We start from the raw sequence: 22,628 nt of genomic DNA on the forward strand, positions 1-22,628 counted from the left end.
CTTACACCCAACCCACCTCTACGTCTCTTTGTCGCCCTCATTCGATTTCACACTCGCTTACTATGTGCTCTCACCTCAATTTTGGTTTGAATTCTCCTAGATTAGGTTAAATGTAGAAGTGCTTTAGTAATATTGATTAGGTTGGATCGGGTATGTGTCACTGGATTTGTATTATATAGAAATGGACCAAAACGGATTAAACGGATCAAATTGGATTGGGCCATTTTCAACCCGGCCCCATAAATTTGACCGGGTCGTTTACGTGGTTGCTGCTGTCATTGTTGTTCGAACTCTGTTCAAGATTCACGTGGGAGAATGGTCCATTTTGCTGCGGTGGCCCACTTAACGTGACATCTCATCAACTCCATTCGACCGAGGAAAAGCCCAAAGCAAAATTTTGGCACGGTCGATCACCTTGCTCGCCACATGGTAGCTTCATACATTTACGGAATGCGTCCACGATGAATTCCAAGCCGAAACACGGCGATGACGACCACAAGGTAGGGTCCTAGGTTGTTCATGGGCCCCGTGCCCTGCTCCGCCGACACCCCGACACACACCAGACCGCGTGGTTCGAAACCGGGAAACTACCACGGGCCATTTGAGGATTTCGCCCACGGGCTTTAAGCATATCCCAACGGACATTTTTCTCGTGACATTGAGTGAATCTGAGGGGAGCTACGAACAGAGTTTATGGCCCAACAGAACCAGAAGGCATTGGCCCAAAGAAAGGCAAGGCGAAAAAACACTTGTTCGTGTACTCAATGAGTCGATGACCGGAATGTGTTGACGTTTCGGCCTGGTCTTGCCCCGGCGCACGTGATCATGGACAGGACGGTTCGCGTGCATTCTCGAGAATCAATCGAACGAGGACACGTGGAAATGCTGAGCGTAAATATTTTCCATCATCCTTTCGATAAAAAGAAAAAAAGAAAAAAGCAGAATTTCATGCCACAAAAGAACAAATACCAATGATGGACTGCCTTAGCATCAAACGCAAGCCCACGTCACAACTTTAGCCCCTCCGACAAAAAAAGAAAAACCCCACATCCCAACATGCTTCCTCAAGCAAGTAGAAACGTGCGATTCACGCTGCCCCTCCCTTCTAATGATTTACCCTTGACACGAAAGCCTCGAATTCGTGCATAAGCTCCCACGGACAGACAAGTTCTTCGTAAACAAGTCACGTTTCACCCTCGTTAGCGACCTTAAACTCCATCATTGTCCCCTTTGCCGTGGCCAGATCGGGGGTTATGGGCCTCCCCTAATCATCCCCGTTCGGCACTAACCGAAACTTGCCCGTTAATTAAAGACCCATTGCTTTAAATTGGGTCGCTTCTCTTTTCCCTTGGAAGGAGCGGTTAGCCCTAGCTTCAAACGAGAGCTACCATGAAATTCTCTTATTGTGGAAGGAAAGATTGTCGAGCACGAGATTGGATTGTTCTCGAGTGATTTGCGACTCAAGTAAGCAGTGATTGGGCGAGGCGAGTTGGTCAGAGAGGCCTTCGAGGGAAAAATAGCATGCCTCGCCACTTTCAAATTTGCATGGAATCATAAGCACATTGGACGGATGTCAATTTATTCATAAACTTTTTAGTTTGGCCAATTTAGTCATAAACCTTTTGACGATTTGCCAATGTGATATTTTTGTGTAATTTTGACTGAAAATTGTTGACGATAGTTATTTTTGCATTTGTTTGAAACTTTATTTTATTTATTTATATTATTTATTTTTGCATTTTCCCTCTGCCAAGGCCTGGCAGATCGATGGAGGAAGAAGAAAATAAAATAGATTAGAATAGAATAGAATAACATGAAAAAAGAAGAAGAAAAATTTAACAATTTGAAAATCGTCCACATCGATATCGAGCCAACCGTGCCATCTAAGATGGCAAGGGTCCACGATAGCAATTTTCAATCAATTTCATTGACAAATCATCAAATCATTTGGGATTAAATTGATCAAATCATGAATTTAGGGTCGAATTGGCATACATACAGTAGATTTAAGAATTTTTAGTAATTTTTACGCATTATATAGTAATTTAAAATTAAGGGTTTTCGTCCACCATGCTTTTTGAATTGAATCGAGTATCACTTTCCTAGTACATGAGAATCCCATTGTTTCGCTAGTGGGGGTTGGTGAAGGCGCCAGAGTGATTGGAACTCCAAATGTGATGATTTTCTTTTTTTGTGAATGTGGTGGGGGATGGACACGAATCATTAGACGTATGTCTCTCTAAAACACTTAGCATGGACCTCACTTTGTTGCCACTTTTCAAATTAGGGTTTGTGCAATTTTAAATTTGAAATCCACTTTACTCGACCAACGAATGTCCAAAAAAAAAAAAAAAAAACAGAGAGTAAACTCAAATGCCCTTAAGCTCCATTTGTTTCATGATACATTAATAATTCAAAAAATATTATTTCAAAATGATCGATTGTATCGCTCAAAATAATTAGTCGATGAGAAATTTTTTTATTATCTACAATAATTAATGTCAAAAAATTATCGTTCATGAAGAAAATATAGTCGGATGTTCATTTTTTTATGATCAATATAATCGATCATTTTTAGAAAAAATATTTTTTCAAATCATTCATTTTTTGCAAAATAAACGGAGCCTTAGTAGCATTTCTACATGCCCTTAATATTCATGAAAATAGTTGGACTGAAGCTTTGAGATTAGCATCCCCCGTTCTATCTTGCGTTCGGCGAAGAGACAACATTCACCCTAGATCCATAATTATTTTTCTCTATTGTCAAGAAGGCAACACTTTAATTTAATTATTTTTCACGAATATTACCGAATTAGTTCTAAACTTAATAAATGGATGTTGGCCGTCTTATATGGACACACTGCCACACCAGGATTTCCAGCGAAAATTGTCTAAAAAAACTATACTGAATTTGTAAAGGTTCGAGAATAAATTAATAAAATTGAAAAATTTCATAATCGATCATTTTCAAAAAAAATATAATTTTCAAATCATTCATTTTTAGCGAAACAAACAGAGATTGGTGGCTTTTCTATATGTGCTTAATATTCATGAAAAATAGCTGGGTTGAAGCTTTGAGACTAGTATCCCCTGTTCTATTCGGTGCTCAGCCAAGAACCAACATCCACCCTGGACCCATAATTATTTCAATTATTCAATCAATTGTAAACTTAATAAACGGATGTCAACCATCTTATACGGACACACCGCCACGCCAGCAATTTCTAGCGAAATTGACCCAAAAATTGAAATTTTGCGTAAAGATTAGAAACTAAATTAACAAAATTGAAAAATTTAGGATAACTACTTCACTATTAACTATATCCAACTGCACAAACAATCACACGGAAATGGGAATCATGTGGTTGAACAGTTTTGACCGATAACGCATGATGTTTTAAAGGTTCGGTAGGTGGACGCCCGTAACTGTCTTGCATGACTTTCTTTGCATCCAGACTCTTCGGATTCTTGATTTCTTCGTGTGATTTTGGTAGATGCAACTTCCGGCACAAATTGCACGTGCCTGCGTGCATCATGGTTAATGCCGACCAAGAACATAGTTCCTAAATCAGAGAAACAAGTTTCGTCGATTAGTACCTAAATAAAGACGCGAAAAGGAACTCGTGCGGCTACATAAGAACTCAGATTTGATCGAGGAGCGATTAGTCTCGGCGACTGAGTAATAATCAATCTAGCAATACATGCCATTGGTAGTTTGTTTGTAAAACAAATTTAGAAATGCCTCGTCTCACATAACTTCGACGGGAGAGTGTGGTTCAATATATAAAGTGGAAGTCTTCTATTTTTACAAATGAAGGTAATGGGTTAAGTGGGTTGGACCCGACAATATTCACGCACGATGGTACACGATTATTAGGCGCACTTAGCACTAATCAATGATTATTATTTTTTATTTAGTGAAATTTCGAATTTGTAAAAACGATTGTTGTGTCCTATTGCAAAAGTGTGATTGTTCACAAATAAGTTACAATTATTATTTAATTTCCTTTGTTTTGTTATTTTTTATTCATGTCTAATGGCTATTTGGCGCTCTCACAACATTTGAAAGGTTGTATATGTTCAACGTCTTTTCGCTATTAATTACTTAACATTTCCATACAATAGACTGACTTCTATTGCCGTTTCTTTCAAAAGATACACAATCCTATTTTCAATTGTTTCCCTTTGAGAATTCCTGGAGAAATCAAAATCGCTATTTGGTATTCTCGTTTGAGATTTTGTTATATCATCAAGGATTTACCACTAGCAACGTTGTAGGACAAATAATTCTTAAAGACAGTGTATTTCGCGTATCAAAGTCCGATTCTATTCTCTCCGGTCATTAACTTTCTCAGCACATGCCGAAACAATGAGATGTGCTTCGTAATTGATAAAAGGGGGAATTGGTGTGAATTTGGAGGCGGTGGCGAGCATTCGTTCCTTCCATTCTCAAGCGCGAGTAAAGTAACGTTCGATCTACTTATCGGGGTATCGATTCGCGGGTCTCGACTCGCGGCATGACTCGATCCGTGAAGCTACCGACGTAGTTAATCAGGTCCCGATAAATTACAAGAGGCAAAATCCAAGACGGAGGGATGCTATATCTGCATCAGAGCCGCGGGGAGAACGCGGCCGAAAGAAGTCGTGAAGATATTCGACTTGGATTTTGAGGTGATGTGACCCGATTAAACTAATCCTCGGGGTTTTGATTTGCGTACGACCAGGCCATGAAGATCCAAGGAACGACATCGGTTGTTGGGGGGGACACGAACAAGTACAAGAGAATAAGATTAAGGTCGCAATCTTAAGCGAAATCAAAAGCCTAAGTATGGTTAGACAAGCCTCGCCAGGATTCCAATACGTTTTGGCCTTTTGCTTCTTGTTGTTGAGGATTTCCACCCGTTTTGGGACCGCAGTAGTGGGTCAACAATTTCGAGAATCTCGATTGCATGGACAGGCTTAGTCGTTGACCGGATGATTAGTAGATGAGATCGTGGACGTTATTTATTAAACCTTATTTTTATAGTTCAGAGACTAAAACGAGCATGTAATAAAAGTTTAGAATCATAATGAACAACTTAAAAGTTTATGAGCAACATTACACATTAGGCATAAGTTTATGAACCCGTTAGAATCGGCGCACAAACATAACGAAGTAAAATAAGCGAGAAAGAGAAAATTGAGATACGAGATTTTATTCTGGTTCATCTTTAAATTAGGGTTACATCTAGTACAAGATTCTACAATAAGTAGCACATCGCATCTCTCATTATATCACTCGATTAGAAGCGAAGAAGATTATATATAAGCGGTAGCTATTCATAAGCACAATCTCAAATTACTAATGAAAAATTATGGGCTTAAATTGTAAAAGTCCTCTAGTGTTTGGGGGGCGCTGCCCTCTTGAGACCTCCATTGAGGCGGCTCGCCTGGACCCTTGCCCGCTCGGGGTGGAGCGAGACCCACGTGTTTTTCCGTCGCGGAAAAGTATAAATCACATCTCAATATAATCACGTTACATATTGAGCTAAAGTTCACGAATTATTTGTCATTTTCCCAAAAAGGATCAATACTTTGATCATGAAGTGGAGATGACACGCCAGAAAGATTCCCAATTTTAGTACTCCGTACGGAGGCTCGACCGAAGCGAAACGCGTCATGCCGTCACGAGCATGCTTGGGACCCGGTCCTAAGTTTGAACCGAGGTGTGAAGCGGAGGATCGCCAAGATAGGTTCGGCACGCGGCGTCGGTCCGGGACCGCGAAGTCCGGTCGGTCGTGGATCAGAGTCGGCCAAGTAATAAGTGCAGTAATCGATGAAACGACGGTCACTTTGGGAAAAGCCAAAACCGGGAACTTGAACGTCAAGCCACGAGAAGTCTCCTCTGAACATGGAAGACAAAAGGGCAAAACCAAACAAAGGCACGACACGGTCAAAAAGATGCCTAAGACTGGACTGGAGTCCCGGCAGAAAGAGAAGAAGTAGCTTCTCAAGTACTGTTGTTGTTGACCATTATGAATACTGTCGAGGCTATCTACAGATCAGACACAGTAAAAAAAGAAAAAATAAAACCTTCATTTAAAAAGTAAAAAAAAAAAAAAACCGATGAGCGCTTGATTTGGATACGACATAATCCAATCGTCGAGGCTTACGAGGGAGTTCTAAAGTATCCTTAAATAGAGATTAGTCGAATTGAAACTCCCGCACCCCGTGCTATGAAACATCGTCTAGCACAGATGTGGTCCCTTTGTGGCCCGAGCTTGACCGCCGTGTCAACCACTCGGTTGGAGACCGGCTAACCGAGCTCAGGACGAGATACCTAGCTGGCGAGAGAGATTGTTGGGCCCCTTCTCCGACGATCGCGCCGCGCGCGCTTCGTGTTTGTTCCATTCCTTCGAGTTCGACGCTCTTCTAATTTTTCATGTCACGCCATTCATGCCTCTCTCCCCACCATAAATTGCGCCAAGTAGTACCTTTGTGCTCCCTCTCGGCGCCCACCAGGACCTGGTGAATCGTCTCCATGACCCTCACAAGATTTTCCCCGACGCATCATTTGCTGGGAAGGGGAACTTCAGTTGGGCGCACGTGAGGCGTACGTGCTCGGTCTAGCTAGATATCGGAAGCGTACATCTCAACCGGTACTTCTGCATTTATGGCTGTCGTCCCAGCGATCTCGCTTCTTTGATATTTGCTCGTCTTTGATGATATGGATTGCGGACTGTTGAAATTATGCCACTTCGATTGTGAAAGGAGCTGGTGATCGATTTATAAATGTAAGAGAAAGTCTCATCCTTTAAGCTAGCTTTTAAAACGAGAGAGGCCCAAAACCACCCAACAATGATGTCAAAGTCCACGTTATCAACAAATATGAACTAGGTTATCAACAAATGGCCTCTCATGTCGGTTGTGGAAGTGGCCTCCGACTTATGGCCTCCCATATCGATTGTGAAAGGGATTGGTGAGTTAGCTTTTGGGACAAAAGAGATTTATGTTTTTTTCGGTGGAAGTTTGTAACGGACTAGATCGACTCTTGAGATTACGGGATCGCGTGAAAGGCAAGGTGATCAATACTTGTAGAGAGATTGCGGGTGTAAGATCCATTGTGGGACGATACTTTCGACATATGCGACCGGCATTTTCCATAAAAGATCTCATCGGATGCGATCCCCATCTGAGCATTAAAATGCCACCATTCGAGGGAAATAGGATGTTTCAGATTTTTCCAGACAGCATTAAATCAAAGATCTTCTCGATAATGGCGATGCGAAATACCCAAAAATCAGGTTGGGAAAAAAGGACAAAAAGAAAAATGTTACCTTGACAATACTATTAGCAACGATACAATTTTAACCGTAAATTCACACATAAACGCCGCGTATTTTTTACATAAAATAATTATTGATTAGGAGATTGTATGATCGGTGCTACCGGGCTAGCAGTCTATCAGGAGAAATGCGGTGCGCCAACATCAACATAACATGGCCATACAACATAACCACGTAGGCTTGGCCACATGCTATCATCGTCCGCAGGGTCGTCCCGGCTGTTCGGGCAATTAGCATAGCCGAGGCCTCTCTGACACTACAGTGACTCCACATGGTCGGACGCGATACCTCATGCTGTCTTTCCCTCGACAAATCGATTTATTTTCTCCCAGAGCCGAATCGTCATGTGGAGATATCTCAGTACGTACTGTGGCATGTTCAGTTCAGACATAACATTATATAATACGCATGTTCTCAGGTTTTGCTTCTTAAATTATCAGAATTTGCCCCCACCTCAATAAAGAAAAACGAGAGAGAGAAAGCAGATTCTGCGATGGAGTTTCCCGATATTTGCTTATGGGCGTACGCTGCTGAGCCAGGAGGAATCGCTAAAGCCTCACCTCACCTGCTCTTTGGCCGCTTCCTTAGGATAATTTCTCTGGGTTTAAGTTAGGTTGATCCCAAATAAAAAAATGCCTAGGCATAAAAAATTCTAAATTAATATATTTATGATAAATTTATTATGAATTAATTTTTTAACCGTAAACAATTTTAAATTGGTACACTTGTAATAAATTTATCTCAAATTATTTCGTTTTTACCATAAAAAACTCGAGACTATTACACCCGCAATAAACTTATCCAAAATTAATTTTTTGATCATCGGGAGCTCCACACCGGTATACTAATGATACACTTACCATCTATTGATTTTCATTAAATCGGATTAATGCCGCGAAAAGCTCCGTTCGAGTTGAATTCCGTGGTATAAATTCTTAAAATTGCGAGAGCTCGGGAAATATTGGGACCCGCGTATAAATTATTTCTAACCATTACCGAACCGCCAATCTCATGCTGAAACGAGTGATTGTCCGGATGAAAGAAAAAGGAATCCTTAAAAATTTCAAAAGGATGAAACAAAAAGTGATTAATCCAACGATACATAAAAAGAAAATTAAATATACATTCAGCTATTTCTTTCCAATAATAATAATAATAATAATAAAAACATGATATATACCGCACTCGCTCCTTTCCCTCTCGCTGCGTTTCTAGATTCTGGCGCTCACTTCTTTTGAAGGCTTCCCCCCCCTCTCTCTCTCTATCTAAGCTCGCGTTTCTAGAGATAGAGAGAGAAATCCGAAGGAGAGACGCGCTACGCATAACATAATCCCCCACATCGAGCGATAGGGATTTTGATTTCGGAGCGCACGCGGAGCACGCCACTGATGCTGCAGAGGAAGCGCGAGACGACGGTGCTCGGAGCTCTGGCGCCGCCCCGGCCCGCGATGCTGCCGGCGTTCAGCGGGAGGCAGGTGGTCCCCGTCGACTGCGCCGCGGAGGTCTCGCAGCGCCTCCTGGAGGCCACCCTCGGCGGCGACTCGGAATCGGCCGTCGAGTGCCTCGCCGACCCGCTCGTCGACGTCAACTACGTCGGGGCGGTGAGCCTCAAGACCAGGAAGGCCGAAGTCGTCCTGCGCGGCGAGTCCGCCGCTGAGGTCCGCGTGGAGCACGAGGAGTTCAGGACGGACGTCTCGGCTCTGTTCCTCGCCGTCCACGTCGGCAACGTGGCCCTGGTGAAGAAGCTCCTGGTAACGCTTCCGCTATCTCCTTCCATTTTTCCCAAACTCTGTCCAGCGCCTGAACTAGATTCGAGCATTTTTCCGTCAAAAATCTGTGCACATTCTCCATTATCACGAGCTCGAGACCCTGAGACTCTTTGGTTCGAAGTTTAAACCGTGAAGCCGTTTTCATTTTCTTAGCTTTACATTCAGCGAGTTTTCAGTGTTGTTCACGCAATACGTTTCTCATCTTCTGACAATTTCTTTTTTGTCGGTTGCACGGTGGATGTAGCTCCTGCTTGGCTTATCTCTTCCATTTGAATCCTCTCTTTCGTGTTCGAGCGGATGTTGTTTCGGAGTTCACGAGCTTTAGCTGAAGCCGTTTGTTTCGTGTAATTTTGAAAATGTTCTGCAAATTTTGATGGCGATTTTCTTTTCTTTTTCTTTCTGGTATTGAGTTTTGCCAATTTCCAAAGCTTGCACGGATTCAAACACGCTCGATTTCAAATCCCCATTCGAATCCGTTGCATTTCTCTTTGCAAGTCAACGGACCGTTTTTCCTTAAACGCGAGATCTCCTCCTCAGCCGCGACATTTGCTAAGAGATTATCCTCTTAAAAACCGCACCAACTACAAAGTTTTTTATTTCTTTTTTTTTTGCTGGAAAAGCAAAGGCGGGCGCCATGTTTGAAATCGAAGTTCTTAATTATCACGAATGGTTGTTTCGTGTCGCTTTGTGCTTTTTCCCTCTTTGTTCCTAGCAATTAAATGTCGGGTCTTTCTCTTTTTTTGGGCCGTGGAACAGAAATTAGGAATTTTTTTTTTCGGTAATCCCGTATGCGTTTTAAGGTGTAGATTCAAATCTGATTCCTCATATTGGGATTTCTTTGTCGGGATAGATAGAGGAGAAGGCATTTATCATCTTTTCCGTATCTTTTTTTTTTTTTCTTAAGTCGGGTCCGATGTTTTACCGTATGAAACTGGTTTACCCACCAAATGGCTACTAGAACAAGTTTCCTATCCAGCGATCATTTTTTCTTAGCAATTGTTATCTTTAACTACAGCGAGTAATCTGCAGTCGGTTGACTGTCGGCTTACCCGCTTGGATGCACGTGTGTTCTGTGCCGGAAAAATCGGTGAAACAGATGAAATCTGCTAAGTTGCTGCTATATGTTCCTGTAACCACGTCTATGAGGCTCGTATGCAATTTGCTTCTGGCCAATTGAAGATCCTGAAGCACACGACAATCCGCCCGCATAGGGACAATGTCTCCTCTTTCAAGATCTTTTTATGCACTGTTAATGACACTTCGAAGCTCTCTTGTCCATCACATCAGGTTATTTGTTTTTTTCTCCTTATCTTTCTTGGAGTGGCCATTATGCGGTAGCCTGGGAAGAATCCAAAATTTCCATACTGGGCCTCTGCTCTTTTTCCTCGTTCCATCAATATCGCAGGCGAATATAAGCTATATAAACAAGAGAAGAAGAAGGAAAACAACAATAGAAAGTCCACCTCTTTGGGTCTTTTCACTATCTCTGTGTGCTAACATCTAGCTGTTATCAATCACAGAGCGTAGGAGCTGATGTGAACCAGAATCTCTTCAAGGGTTGTGCAACCACCGCAGCGGTACGGGAGGGCCATCATGAGATTCTGGAGATCTTATTGAAAGCTGGGGCCACTCAGTCAGCCTGCGAGGAGTCTCTGTTGGAAGGGAGCTGTCATGGACGGGCAAGGCTTGTGGAGCTCTTGATGGGCTCCGATCTTATTCGGCCTCATGCCGCTGTGCATGCTCTTGTCACCGCTTCCTGCAGGGGGTTTACTGATGTGGTGGACACTCTCATCAAGGTATAGTTCATATTAAGTAATATGATCGAGTTTATCTCCGAATAGAAAAATGAAAACTTGTAGAGTAGTGAGAGGTAAATCCTTTTATCTTCTTCACCTATGCCATAGGTAACCCACGTTAATTTGAACAACAGTCCGGGTGTTCTAGACCACATAATGTCAGTAAAGTCAAGGCACATTGAGTCCCCTGCTAGTAGTTTTCATATTCTGCTAGCTAAGGCAATAATGGTGTAGAAAGATTCATGTGACTGATCCTACATACTGGAAAAAGATACAGTGGAATTATGTCAGCTAACCTGCGCTTCATTTCCCTTTTGCTAAGGGCAGGCCCTTCGTTGGAATAAATTGGCAGATAAACACATATCCAGTGAGGCCTTTGCAGTGGCTTTGACTAAACAACCATTTTAGATTTTTTCTGTACCGTGCTATTAATCTATTACCGTGACTGAGACGGTTGAACTTTTGATAGTGTGGAGTGGATCCAAGTGCATCTGATCGATTTCTTCTCAAGTCATCCAAGCCGTCTCTGCATATAAACATCGACTGCACTGCTCTTGTTGCTGCTGTTGTTAGTCGCCAGGTCACTGTTGTCCATCTGCTATTACAGGTAAGCCAAGTTTCAGTTCATCTAGCCATATATTGGCGTGACACTCAAATGCATCCTTTTATTTCTTTTTGCCTGAGAATTAGTTAGTAGCCATATCTTGAGTACAATTAATAGAATTCTTGATTGTCATCTATTACATGACATAATGTGGTTACATTAACAGGCTGGTGCAAGAACGGATGTCGATGTAAGACTTGGAGCATGGTCATGGGACAAAGCTTCTGATGAAGAGTTTCGAGTTGGTGCTGGACTATCTGAGCCTTATCCCATCACCTGGTGTGCAGTGGAGTATTTTGAAGCTAGTGGTACTATCTTGCGCATGCTTCTCCAGCACATATCCCACAATAAGAGTCATCATGGAAGAACTCTCCTCCATCATGCCATCTTGTGCGGCAACTTAGGGGCTGTACATGTGCTTCTAAAATCAGGTGCCGACAAAGAAACTGCCATTGTTACGGCTGTTAAAACCGGCATTCGTCCAGTGCACTTGGCTGCCCGTCTTGGTCTTTCAACAATTCTTCAATGCTTAATTGACTTTGGCTGTGACTTGAACTCCAGGACAGCTTCTGGTGACACGGCTCTGATGATCTGTGCAAAATATAAGCACAGGGAGTGTCTTAAGAATCTGGCCATGGCTGGCGCAGATTTTGGCCTTACCAATATATTCGGTCAATCTGCGAGTTCAATTGCCGGATCCAACCGGTGGTCCCTTGGGTTTCAACAAGCAGTAGTAGATGTGACCCAAGCTGGAAAGATTCCTTATTCCAGCAATCATATTATTTTCTCCCCATTGCTATTAGCAGCCCAAGCCGGTGACACTGAGGCCTTAAAAGCTCTCATTGGTTCTGAAGCCATCAACCTTGACTACCAAGATGAAAATGGCTTTTCAGCCGTCATGATTGCTGCTCTCAAGGGCCACGTCGAAGCATTCGGCTTGCTGGTCTACGCTGGGGCAGATGTTAAGCTATTCAACAAAGCTGGCGAAACTGCAATTACCATATCTAAACTGAACCCGAACAGGGACCTGTTTGAGAAGGTCATGCTGGAATTTGCGCTCGAAAAGGGCAGTTGCAGCGCGTGGGGATTCTACGCTTTACATTTTGCAGCTCGGCATGGAGATCTTGATGCAGTCAAACTACTGGTGAGCAGAGGTTACGACGTCAACATCCCAGATGCGGACGGGTACACTCCTCTGATGTTGGCTGCAAGGGAAGGTCACATGTCCATGTGCCAGCTTTTGATATCAAGTGGGTCACGTTGTGATTTCAAGAACTCTTCAGGTGAAACCGCCCTCTCAGTTGCAAGGAAAAATAGCGGCACGGTAAATGGCACGGTCAGTGTGATTCTGGACGAGCTTGCCCGTAACGTTGTTTTGGGCGGTGCTCGAGTATGGAAACACACCAAAGGAGGTAAAGGAACTCCGCACCAGAAAGATGTGAGGATGGTCAGAAACTCGGGAGTGCTGAGGTGGGGGAAATCTAGCCACAGAAACGTAATGTGTCGACAGGTTGAGGTCGGGCCAAGCCCGACCTTTCAGAAAAACAGGCTGACGAAAGGTGGCACTGATGATCGTGGGATTTTCAGGGTGGTGACATCCGGGAACAAGGAGGTTCACTTTGTTTGTGAGGGTGGAGCGGAGGAGGCTGAACTCTGGGTCCGAGGCATAAAGCTTGTTACCAGAGACATTACTTTTGGCAACCAGAGGACACCATGACTCTGCACGATCTTGATGTACAGATTTTTAGGATTGGAGCTTGATGCATATTCCAAATTCAGATTGCAGTGGTTGTAAATGTTTCCCTATCTTGTATAATTTCTCATTAGAAGGGCTCCATTATGGTAGAACTTTGCTTTTGTCTACCTTGTCCCACCACTAGATGCAATGTCGGTGAACGCCTAAAGCTCCGCCACTACAGTTCGTAGTGAGAAATAAATAGAATTACTCTTCGAAGTGCCATCAAGCCAAAAACAGATCAGCCCACAATATATCTCAACGGCCAGTTCTGTCCGTGCATTCGAATATGACGACAGCAAAATTCCCAGCCGACCAGAGGAACAATTTATACGTAATTTTGAGTGACTGCTCTCCGAACGAACTCTCGAGTTCTATTAGAAATTGCTAACAGCCGATGGTTTAGCCTGAATTTATCTCCTTTTCCTTCGCTTTGCACATCTCCTCGGCTGATTTAACGAACTTCTTAGTCAAGTCATCTACCTGCAGAAAAAAAGAAGAGGAGATAAGATGATTGCTTGACTTGCAATACAGATGATGAACCCATAACTCACCTCTTTCTCCAATTTCTTTGCATCATCCTTGGGGAAACTCGAACCAGCTTTCTTTATTGTATCCAATGCCTGAAAATTTTGTGAATGAGCTAACTGCAACCGCAGGCTACTAAAACACCTTTACTATGTAAAAAACCACTATGCCGTTTACAGTAAGTGTTGTGTGGGCAAGTGACAAGCACGCCTTTCGCAAGAACGCCTCCTCAAACTAATGCCTTTTCTTTTCACACTTTGAAGGCTCGAAATATAACATTCAGTTCCTACTATCAAATGTGAAGTATTGGAAGACAATTTGCAACATGACCATATCAGGAACTACATGTAAAATTATCGCCCCTGACACACCTTCAAAAATCTGCAAGCAACCATTCTTTCAAATTGCAAGAATACTACTAAATGTTGTTGCACGAGAAGTTAGTACGCCCAAACAAACAGCACCACAACTTCCTTGATGTATGCAACTTAGCAACTCCGTTCTGAGAAAAGCATCACCATGACTTCCGCAATAGTCTGTGCACCTTGAATTACACTAATCGAGTCTATGTTCCCAAAGGTGAACTTTATATTGCCCTAAACATCCCCATGACTTTGTATATGAGAACAGCAGACATTTTAGAGCTTCCATTCTCTTGTGAAAATAATGATCCCACTCCTTTGAAGTAGCATCTAAAGATCAGGTGACAACGAACTTTTTCAAAGTAAAAGCATGAGAATAACCCAAATATGAATGGATTGTATTCCAAGCAGATCAGAGGCTTGCATTATCCAGAAACACGGTGGAGTGAAGACTTTGTATTAAACATATATTCTGGATATCATCTTCGATGTACTACAGTTCACCATCACGATTTCTCGTATTCATAATCAATCACTACAATGACTAGTCCTTCGCAACATGCACTTCATAGTCCAATCCTTGATAAAAAGGATCCAAGAAAATACCTTCTGGCGAGCCCTTCTTATACTCTGTTTAACATCTTCACAAGACTTGGCAACCACCTTAGTCATTGCCTGTACAGAGCCAAACATTGTTACAGACCAGAACAAACAGAAATTAACCGGAACAAAGATCAGCAATATCCTACCTGCATATGCTCTTTTGTCAACCTAACCACACAACGATGACAAGTCAATACAGGAAACTTGAAATACAACAACTTACAAATAGAGAGAAAACTTGTAATTTGCATCAATATAAGTTGTTGATTCCAAATAAGCTAAATACAGAACAGGGCTTACGGAGGAATATTGGCAATCAGACGCTGACCGTCCACCTGAGGATTTAATCCTAAAGGAGAAGAAACAATAGCTTTCTCTAATTCCTTCACTGTCTGCAGGAGAGGGGGGATAATCCATTAGACAAACAGATGCAGAAAGTTCCAGTTGCAGTCACAAGGATATGAAAGAAACCCAGATCACATGCAATGGTATAAAGAGTACATTGACAAACAGAAAAACAAACAGGCTTATTGCACTGAGGAATAGAAGCTCATTACATTTGGATCATAAGGATTGACCGACAGCGTCTTCGGATCAACCACTGACACGACCGCTAACCTATTCAGAGGCATCTTTACTCCACTTGTCTCCACTATAATGTGATCGAGTATCCCTGGCAAAATCATCACACGGGGTAATCGATTGTTAGGGAAAAAAAAACATGAAATTGACGATCGCATCGAGTCCAGTAAAACCAACCAGCAGAGGCCCTTCCAGTTCTAAGTTTCACTAATTCGCGCGATAACGCCACAATGGCAGCATCCATTTGGGACTTGGCAGCTTCCTTAACACTAGGCCCAATGTCCGTAACGACATCAACGGAACCAGAGGCTGAATCATCCTCTAAAACACGCGAACCAAACAAAACCATGAGCAACTCGCAGTAACGAACCTGGTTGGCCAGCCAGCCCAGATGCCATTTGCTGTTCAATGCGTAGAAGAGAGAGATGGGATTTACTTGATTTTCTGCCTTTGGCGAAGCCTCTGGCGTCTAATCTGATGAATTCAGCGGGCGCGAGGGACGGAGGTCCGATCCGTAGATCGGGATCGGACAAGACGCCGGAGCGAGCCACGGGAGAGAAATCGCAGCTCTGGAGGTTGACGCAGCACCGATGGAGGAGGATGCTTCGACGTGAAAGTGCGCGTCGCAAGCACATGGCCATGGTTCTCTATTCGAAGTTGAGTCAGGGGAGCTGGGTAGGGTTTTAGCAAATGGCGAAACAGGGTTTAGTCGTCTTCTTCGCGCTTTGACTGGGAGTGGGGAGGGGACGATGTGTCCATATCCATGGCAGAGGTTCGAATCCCCGAGCAAGCAAACTTTAAACATTCATTTCCAGTCGATTAGCAATTGACGCAATTGATAATTCGTAATAAAATAAGTTTGCAAGTGATAGTTTTATGTCGTTCGATTCCAAAATTAAATTATACTATTATGAAATGTGCATATGCAAAGCTTTTATGAAAATTTACGATAAAGGAGCAACGCAAAATTCATGCGATTTTGTCTTACCTTCTTTCATGCGATTTTCTCGTCTTCGCAAGAAAAAGTCTAAGAAAAAATAAAATGCAGTCGGACTTGCCCGTACTTTGCAGTTGCAATCTCCCTCGTGTAAGAGTCCGGAGATTTTCAATGCATAGAGGATCGAGGACGATTCGAGGAAATCGAGCGAGTCTTTCTTGTAAACTATAGAATATTCCTAGGGGCGATATAAGAAATGTACATTATTGTCAAGTTTTCTCGCAATTAATACTGTTAGTTAGTTGATAGATAGAGAGATAAAACCTCAACTTTATATTAAAAGGAGATCTACTGTTGTAATTGCATGAACATATGTATATATAAGGTCTCCTCCCTTATTTGTATCATCATATTTGTAATCACCAAACGGATTCCGGGAGCACTTCTGGATCAGAAATTCTACTCTGTCGGTGTTGTCATGCTTGCCACATTTTCAACCAAAAAAGAAAAAGAGAGAGATAATGATACAAATGGCCCTTGAAGTTTAATTCGATGTACAATGTGATTCTTGAATTTTTAATTTGACCAATATAATCTATGAATTTTAACCATGCACAATGCGGTACATGAATTTCTAATATGACCAATATAGTACTTAAACTTTTGAAACATATTCAACTTACTCCTTGAATTATAGAAAGATGTTCAAGGCAATCTTTCCATCGATTCAAGTTCGGGGACTTCATTTGACATTTTCGTATAGTTCGAGAACTAAGTTGATCATATTCTAAAAGCTCGAAGATTACATTAAACAAGTTGAAAGTTCAAGGATCACATTGCATGTTTGGCTAAAGTTAAGAGATTATATTGGTCAAATTAAAAGTTCAATGAATACATCGTATATCGAGCCAAAGTTTGGAGACTGCTTGTGCTATTTTCCCAAAAAAGCAATTCCCTTTTTTTACAACTATTTGTATTAAAAAAAAAAAACGGAAAGCATTTTCGTCGCCCAAACGGGCCGTCGTTTTCAAGCAAAATGCACATCCAAAGGCAAAGGCCCCTCTTTAGCTCAGCCCGATGACTCATCGACTCCGCCGATTCCAAAATCGAGTCGCGCTTCTTCCCCCACCCGCTTCCCTTCCATTCCGCCGGATCCTCCGACTCTTCACGTAGCTTCCGTAGACACTGAGCTCTAGAGCGAAGCATGGGATCGATGGAAAACCTAGTGACCCAAATCCAAGGGCTCTCCGGCAGCGTCGAGGACATCGCTCACCTGCACAACATCCTCAAGCTAGCCGATGAGGCGCTCCACTCCGAGTCGAGCATGCTCAGTGCGGTCCTCGACCAGGTCGACCCCGCCAGGCACTCCCTCGGCTACCTCTACATCCTGTGAGTCTCGGTTCGCTCTCTCCTCCTCCGCCATCGCCGCTGAAACGATCGCGATTCCGTCGAACTTCGCTGCATTGAGCTAGCTAGGGTTTCGGAGATCCTTCGACGGTCCCTTTCGGTGTCAATGCCTTTGATAGGCTCGTGCTTAGAGTTTGGGACGATGTATCGATTGGGATTTGATTGCGCGATGTGCTTAATTGTGCAGTTTCTCAGTTAGCCAACTAGGGATCGGACGGTGTTATACTTGGGAAATCAAACTCGTTTAAAATAATTGCTGGAACTACTATTTTTCATTTCTCTACCAGATATTGGTGAAATGGTGAATTTGGAAGCGCTAGAAGTAGTGGCTGCTATTGCAAAGATGGCACTTATAGATTTGAAAATATTGTACTTCTGTGGAGGCATTGAGGGTAGGAAAAGAGTAGAGATTGTGTGGCATTTGTGGTGAAATGTGCTGATTTAAGCATACTCAGAAAATGCTTTCTCGAGACATTCTTCTTGTGTTGCTACTCACATGATTGTGGTGTCATATATTTCTGAATATGCAACAGAGAGGCCTTCACGTCCGGTCCAGTTTCAAAAGAGCAAGCCCTTACCCTCGTTCCAATTCTTGCCAGATTTATCAATTTCTGTGATGCACAACAGATTCGTCTGGCTCCTGATAAATGTACCCATCTATACCTCAAAACAATCTGCAATTGGCTTTGTATTGTTAAACATTGGATGCTAACTCACAGCATTGATTCTTCTTATTGAGCTTGCAGTTGTCTCTGTCTGCAAAAGGTTCAAGGATCATGTTTTGTTGATTGAATCCCCACTACGTGGTGTTTCTCCGATGCGAACAGCTGTCCGAAAGCTTCAGACTACCTTTGAACATTTGACTACCTTACACCCAGAATTTCTCCTTCTTTGTTTATTGTCCAAAAGCTATAAAATAGGTCTATCCGTTTTGGAGGATGATATATTTGACATTGATCAGCCAAGGGACCTTTTCTTATACTGTTATTACGGGTGAGCTTAGCTTCTATGTTTATCTATTTTTCTCCAGTGTACATTTTGCACATTTGTATTCAAGTAACGTGCATTAAGTCCATGATCTGGCTCATGGGATGGATGTTTGAAGTATAAACTGGGGTGCCAGGTCTACTAATACTACTTCCATTTTTGTTGTTCCATTAAATTTTCTTCTCAATGATTGCATGAAAAAATGTGCTAGAAAAAAGGTGTCTGTAATATCTGATACGATAGAATGTGGCATGGTCGTCTGAGCTTCTACTTTAGGCCCAAAAATGGCACTTGAGGCGCGTGCAGGAAATATTTTCAACAGCAAAGAAATAACTAAGCATCATCCCATGATGTGGGGCTGGCCATACTGTCCACCACACAAACCAAGAAATAAACTTTGAACAGGATTAGTTTCTCCAGTTCTCAAATTTTTCCAATGTGAAGTGAGGTTCCAATGAGAAAATTATCTGATGTTATGCATATTGACTGTATAGGTTATCCATGGAATTAACGAAAGTGTGAACAGGATCAGCCTTGTGTATCATAGAATGTTCAATTTGAAGCGGTGAAATCTGATGTTTCATATGCATCACAAAAACAAATGGGTGGTTATTTTGGCGAGTCCCATGATGTGGTTTTATTGTCTTTGGAAGAACCTGGCTTGTATATTCTTGGATTTTTTGTTTACTTGAAGAGTATTTTCTCTCGATTGATTGCCCTTTTTGTTTGTGAGGATGAGCTTTGAATGTTTTGCATTGATAATTCTATCCTTTCCCATTTTGTCTGCAAATAGGTTTTTAACATGTCTTGTGTGTTCAGTTATTTTATATTGATTGATATTTACTTTGGTTGTAGGGGTATGATATGCATAGGTCAAAAGCGTTTTCGAAAAGCGTTGGAGCTTCTTCACAATGTAACTTATCTACATGCATCTACTGAAATTTTGTAAATTATTTTGCAGTTCCATGTTATGACCACTTTCTTCGGATGTCATCTCACATTCCAGGTGGTTACTGCTCCAATGAACATAATCAATGCTATTGCCGTTGAAGCGTATAAAAAGTACATACTGGTTTCACTAATACATTATGGTCAGGTACTTGTTCTGCTAAATGTGTGCTTAGATCCTGTTCAAACTTGTTTTAAATGATAATTAAAGCATTTTAGTTTTCTACTTTTCCTCTCGATAATATTTTTCTTATGGCAGTAGTATTTCTTTCCATGATACTGTGCTGGTTTGTTTTGGAGACAATGTATGTGCTAGCTGAAATTTTCTTTTTTGAGAATGATGGATATCTTGAACTTTTCTTCACAGTTCTCAACTAGTCTTCCCAAGTATGCTTCTTCAGCGGCTCAAAGGAACTTAAAAAACTTCTGCCAGGTATGTCAGATTCTATAAAGCATCTATTAATAGCATATAGTGGGTCCCTCGGATGTTGATGGTTTTTGTTTTGTGTGGGTAATAAAGTTGAGATTAATCGACAATTTATAACCGCGTATATTCTCTCCCTATTTCGAAGGATATTTATTTGTTGGATTAACTGCCTATTGCCTGATGATTTCCATTCTTACCAATTCAAAGTCCAAGCTAACTTTTGTGCATATTGGAAATTTTGAAGACTTAATTGAAAACATCTGTGTGAGTATCATGTTGTAGAATTTTGAATCTGTATTGAAAGTATTCATGCTTATGTTTAGTTTGGTTATTGTTCACTGACATGACTTCTAATAGGATATCAAACCTGGTGGTTTCAACTTTGCCTGTAAAGTTTAATACTAGTATTTGGCACCTGTTGAACAGTTGACCTAGTGTTTACGAGCTGTAAGACCTTATTGCTTTCAAAGTTGCTTTACACCTTCTCCTACTGCTTAGGAAAGAGATTCGAGTGGAATATTCATGCTTTAAGTGATATATATGTTTTCAAGCTTGTGACCACAGAAGCACGATTAGAAATTGCTTGTTTCTAGTGACAATATCGTGCATTCAGTTTTAATGAGCTTGAACAGAAATTTGAAGCAGAAGCCCCTGTAATTAGAAAAGCCAGAAGGTAAAGTTCCCATGAAAACAGTTTGCTCTGCAGGCGTTTCCTTTCTGTACTCGCTGCATGTGTGTTCTATTTGTACTGAAGGGCAACTGAACATTTCCTTTCATTTGATGATCCTGTACTTGAGGCATCTCTTGATTATTGTTCCGTTTTTTGTTCTTCTTCATGATGAACCCAGCTTCTCTTATTATTATTCTGTTTACCTTGTGCCCTAATCAGCCCTATATAGAGTTAGCGACTACTTATAGCTCGGGTAAAATTGCGGAGTTGGAGACATATGTTCAGACAAATAGGGAGAAATTTGATAATGTAAGTACTGAACATCTGCCCCTTTTCTTCTCTACTTGCCTCAACAGCTATTGCAAGGCATGTTTATGCACATGAGAAATGATTATGATTTCCTTTCAGGACAAAAATCTTGGTCTGGTTAAGCAAGTCGTATCTTCCATGTACAAGCATAACATCCAGAGGCTGACTCAAACTTACTTGACTCTCTCACTTCAAGATATAGCCAGCACAGTGCAATTGGGTAGCCCAAAGGAGGCAGAGATGCATGTTCTGCAAATGGTACTTATAATAGTAGACCATTTGTTCCCTTTTCTATTTTTTAGTAAATTGCTCTTAAACTGTCTCTAAAACAATAAGTGTTTAATTTTTAGATTCAAGATGGTGAGATCTTTGCAACCATAAATCAGAAGGATGGAATGGTTAGGTTCTTGGAGGATCCTGAACAGTATAAAACCTGCGAGATGATTGAACACATCGACTCCTCAATCCGGAGGTACAGTTTTTTGGACAGTACATACTGCTGTGCCCTTTCTTACGGCACATCATCTCTCCAGGATTGTCTGAAGTCAAATTATGTTTTTCTCCAATGGCCACATGTTTCTTTTGCTCGACTCATTTCCTGGTGATCATTTTGATCAACGGTTGCCCAGGTCCATGTTTTAATGAGTACATTGTCAAAGCATGTTAAGTTGCACCTTCTATCCATCAAAATCTTGTTACACTTTCTTAAAACCTCATTTATCATTGGAGGTCCTCTTAAGCAACTGCTGGAGTTGTTACCGTGGTAGCGGTCAACGTTAACAGTCAGTTGCTGTTTTGTGTTGATTTCTATTTGATCTGGTTAATTTCATCGCTGGACCACTAGTATTATGAAGAGGATAGAACTTTTTTCTACTCTTTTCTCCTATGGAGATGCTTGCACAATTGCACGCCCAGTGTAAAGTCAGAGGCTTCAAAGTAGAATATACTTATATCTGTATTTTGTCAGGATAATGACACTGTCCAGGAAACTGAATGCTATGGATGAGCTAATGTCATATGATCCTCTCTACCTAACCAAGGTAAGGACATGCTTTCAGATTTTTAGGCGAATTACTGTTGTTTCTGATGGTTCTGTTTCCTCAGGTTGGGAGGGAGCGACAGAGATTCGACTTTGATGACTTCGATACAGTTCCCCAGAAATTTCCTATCTGAAGATATGCATATGGGACGGAAATGTTAATTCCGTTAGAAAATCAACCTCCCATTGTTCCACCGGCTCAATTTGCTTGTGATTGAGATAGAAGAAGCGGATATCTGTAATGAAAATTCTCGTAGTCATGAAATTAGAAGCAAGTTGAGTTTCCTCCGCTGAAAATTTTCCCCAGTTTTGTTCTTTTTCGGCACTAAATTTTCAAGGTATTACTTGTAACGTGCCAATTAGGCCCCATTTGGTTGAAGAAAAACAGGTTTTTGGTTGAAGCACTGTCCGACTTTCCATGTGGAACGTTGCGGTGGACAAAGAAATTTTTTCTCGTTTTCCTGAAAATAGGCAAGAATGAGGAAAATAGATGCTCTCAGCATCTTCCTAATGGGAGCTAATCTAATGTATGGGAGCTTTGGCTCAGGAATAAATTCGTTTTCCTTCTCTTGAAATCCCTCTCTTCTTTTTCCCTTTCAG

General features: G+C 41.7%; 3 protein-coding genes across 4 annotated transcripts; 2 read left to right on the plus strand and 1 right to left on the minus strand.

Moving 5' to 3' along the window:
- Nucleotides 1-8,545: 8,545 nt before the first annotated feature.
- Nucleotides 8,546-13,332, plus strand: LOC115751152 (ankyrin-3). The gene is made up of 4 exons (XM_030688898.2): nucleotides 8,546-9,076; nucleotides 10,615-10,890; nucleotides 11,360-11,497; nucleotides 11,661-13,332. Exons 1-4 carry the CDS (start codon nucleotides 8,714-8,716, stop codon nucleotides 13,209-13,211), a joined length of 2,328 nt encoding a protein of 775 aa, XP_030544758.1. The 5' UTR covers nucleotides 8,546-8,713; the 3' UTR covers nucleotides 13,212-13,332.
- A 117-nt stretch (nucleotides 13,333-13,449) lies between these two features.
- LOC115751153 (ribosome-recycling factor) lies at nucleotides 13,450-16,026 on the minus strand. Of its 2 annotated transcripts, XM_048272514.1 has the most exons (9): nucleotides 15,741-16,026; nucleotides 15,482-15,625; nucleotides 15,280-15,395; nucleotides 15,023-15,114; nucleotides 14,869-14,890; nucleotides 14,726-14,794; nucleotides 13,784-13,852; nucleotides 13,626-13,712; nucleotides 13,450-13,595 (listed from the first exon to the last, which is right to left on the minus strand). In XM_048272514.1, exons 1-8 carry the CDS (start codon nucleotides 15,943-15,945, stop codon nucleotides 13,632-13,634), a joined length of 798 nt encoding a protein of 265 aa, XP_048128471.1. In that variant the 5' UTR covers nucleotides 15,946-16,026; the 3' UTR covers nucleotides 13,450-13,595; nucleotides 13,626-13,631. The 2 variants fall into 2 exon arrangements, with proteins under 2 accessions (XP_048128471.1, XP_030544760.1); XM_030688900.2 differs by having other exon boundaries at nucleotides 13,450-13,712.
- A 1,410-nt stretch (nucleotides 16,027-17,436) lies between these two features.
- LOC115751159 (COP9 signalosome complex subunit 3) lies at nucleotides 17,437-22,429 on the plus strand. Its single transcript, XM_030688909.2, has 11 exons — nucleotides 17,437-17,630; nucleotides 18,182-18,297; nucleotides 18,395-18,641; nucleotides 19,491-19,548; nucleotides 19,642-19,731; nucleotides 19,951-20,016; nucleotides 20,900-20,989; nucleotides 21,089-21,247; nucleotides 21,340-21,461; nucleotides 21,957-22,029; nucleotides 22,094-22,429. Exons 1-11 carry the CDS (start codon nucleotides 17,446-17,448, stop codon nucleotides 22,160-22,162), a joined length of 1,275 nt encoding a protein of 424 aa, XP_030544769.1. The 5' UTR covers nucleotides 17,437-17,445; the 3' UTR covers nucleotides 22,163-22,429.
- Nucleotides 22,430-22,628: the final 199 nt, after the last annotated feature.

This window comes from Rhodamnia argentea, chromosome 11 (genome assembly GCF_020921035.1).
Source record: "Rhodamnia argentea isolate NSW1041297 chromosome 11, ASM2092103v1, whole genome shotgun sequence".
NCBI classification, from domain to species: Eukaryota; Viridiplantae; Streptophyta; class Magnoliopsida; order Myrtales; family Myrtaceae; genus Rhodamnia; species Rhodamnia argentea.

What these genes read in the sequence shown, in the direction of transcription:
- LOC115751159 (XM_030688909.2), top strand. Translation starts at nt 17,446, where the DNA reads ATGGGATCGATGGAAAACCTAGTGACCCAAATCCAAGGGCTCTCCGGC. An exon ending in TCGTCTGGCTCCTGATAAAT is followed by an intron (nt 18,298 to 18,394) that starts GTACCCATCTAT and finishes TTGAGCTTGCAG; the next exon opens with TTGTCTCTGTCTGCAAAAGG. An exon ending in ATCGACTCCTCAATCCGGAG is followed by an intron (nt 21,462 to 21,956) that starts GTACAGTTTTTT and finishes GTATTTTGTCAG; the next exon opens with GATAATGACACTGTCCAGGA.
- LOC115751152 (XM_030688898.2), top strand. Translation starts at nt 8,714, where the DNA reads ATGCTGCAGAGGAAGCGCGAGACGACGGTGCTCGGAGCTCTGGCGCCG. An exon ending in CCCTGGTGAAGAAGCTCCTG is followed by an intron (nt 9,077 to 10,614) that starts GTAACGCTTCCG and finishes TATCAATCACAG; the next exon opens with AGCGTAGGAGCTGATGTGAA. An exon ending in TTGTCCATCTGCTATTACAG is followed by an intron (nt 11,498 to 11,660) that starts GTAAGCCAAGTT and finishes TTACATTAACAG; the next exon opens with GCTGGTGCAAGAACGGATGT.
- LOC115751153 (XM_048272514.1), bottom strand. Translation starts at nt 15,945, where the DNA reads ATGGCCATGTGCTTGCGACGCGCACTTTCACGTCGAAGCATCCTCCTC. An exon ending in CTGATTGCCAATATTCCTCC is followed by an intron (nt 14,891 to 15,022) that starts GTAAGCCCTGTT and finishes TTGTGTGGTTAG; the next exon opens with GTTGACAAAAGAGCATATGC. An exon ending in TAAGAAGGGCTCGCCAGAAG is followed by an intron (nt 13,853 to 14,725) that starts GTATTTTCTTGG and finishes CAAAATTTTCAG; the next exon opens with GCATTGGATACAATAAAGAA.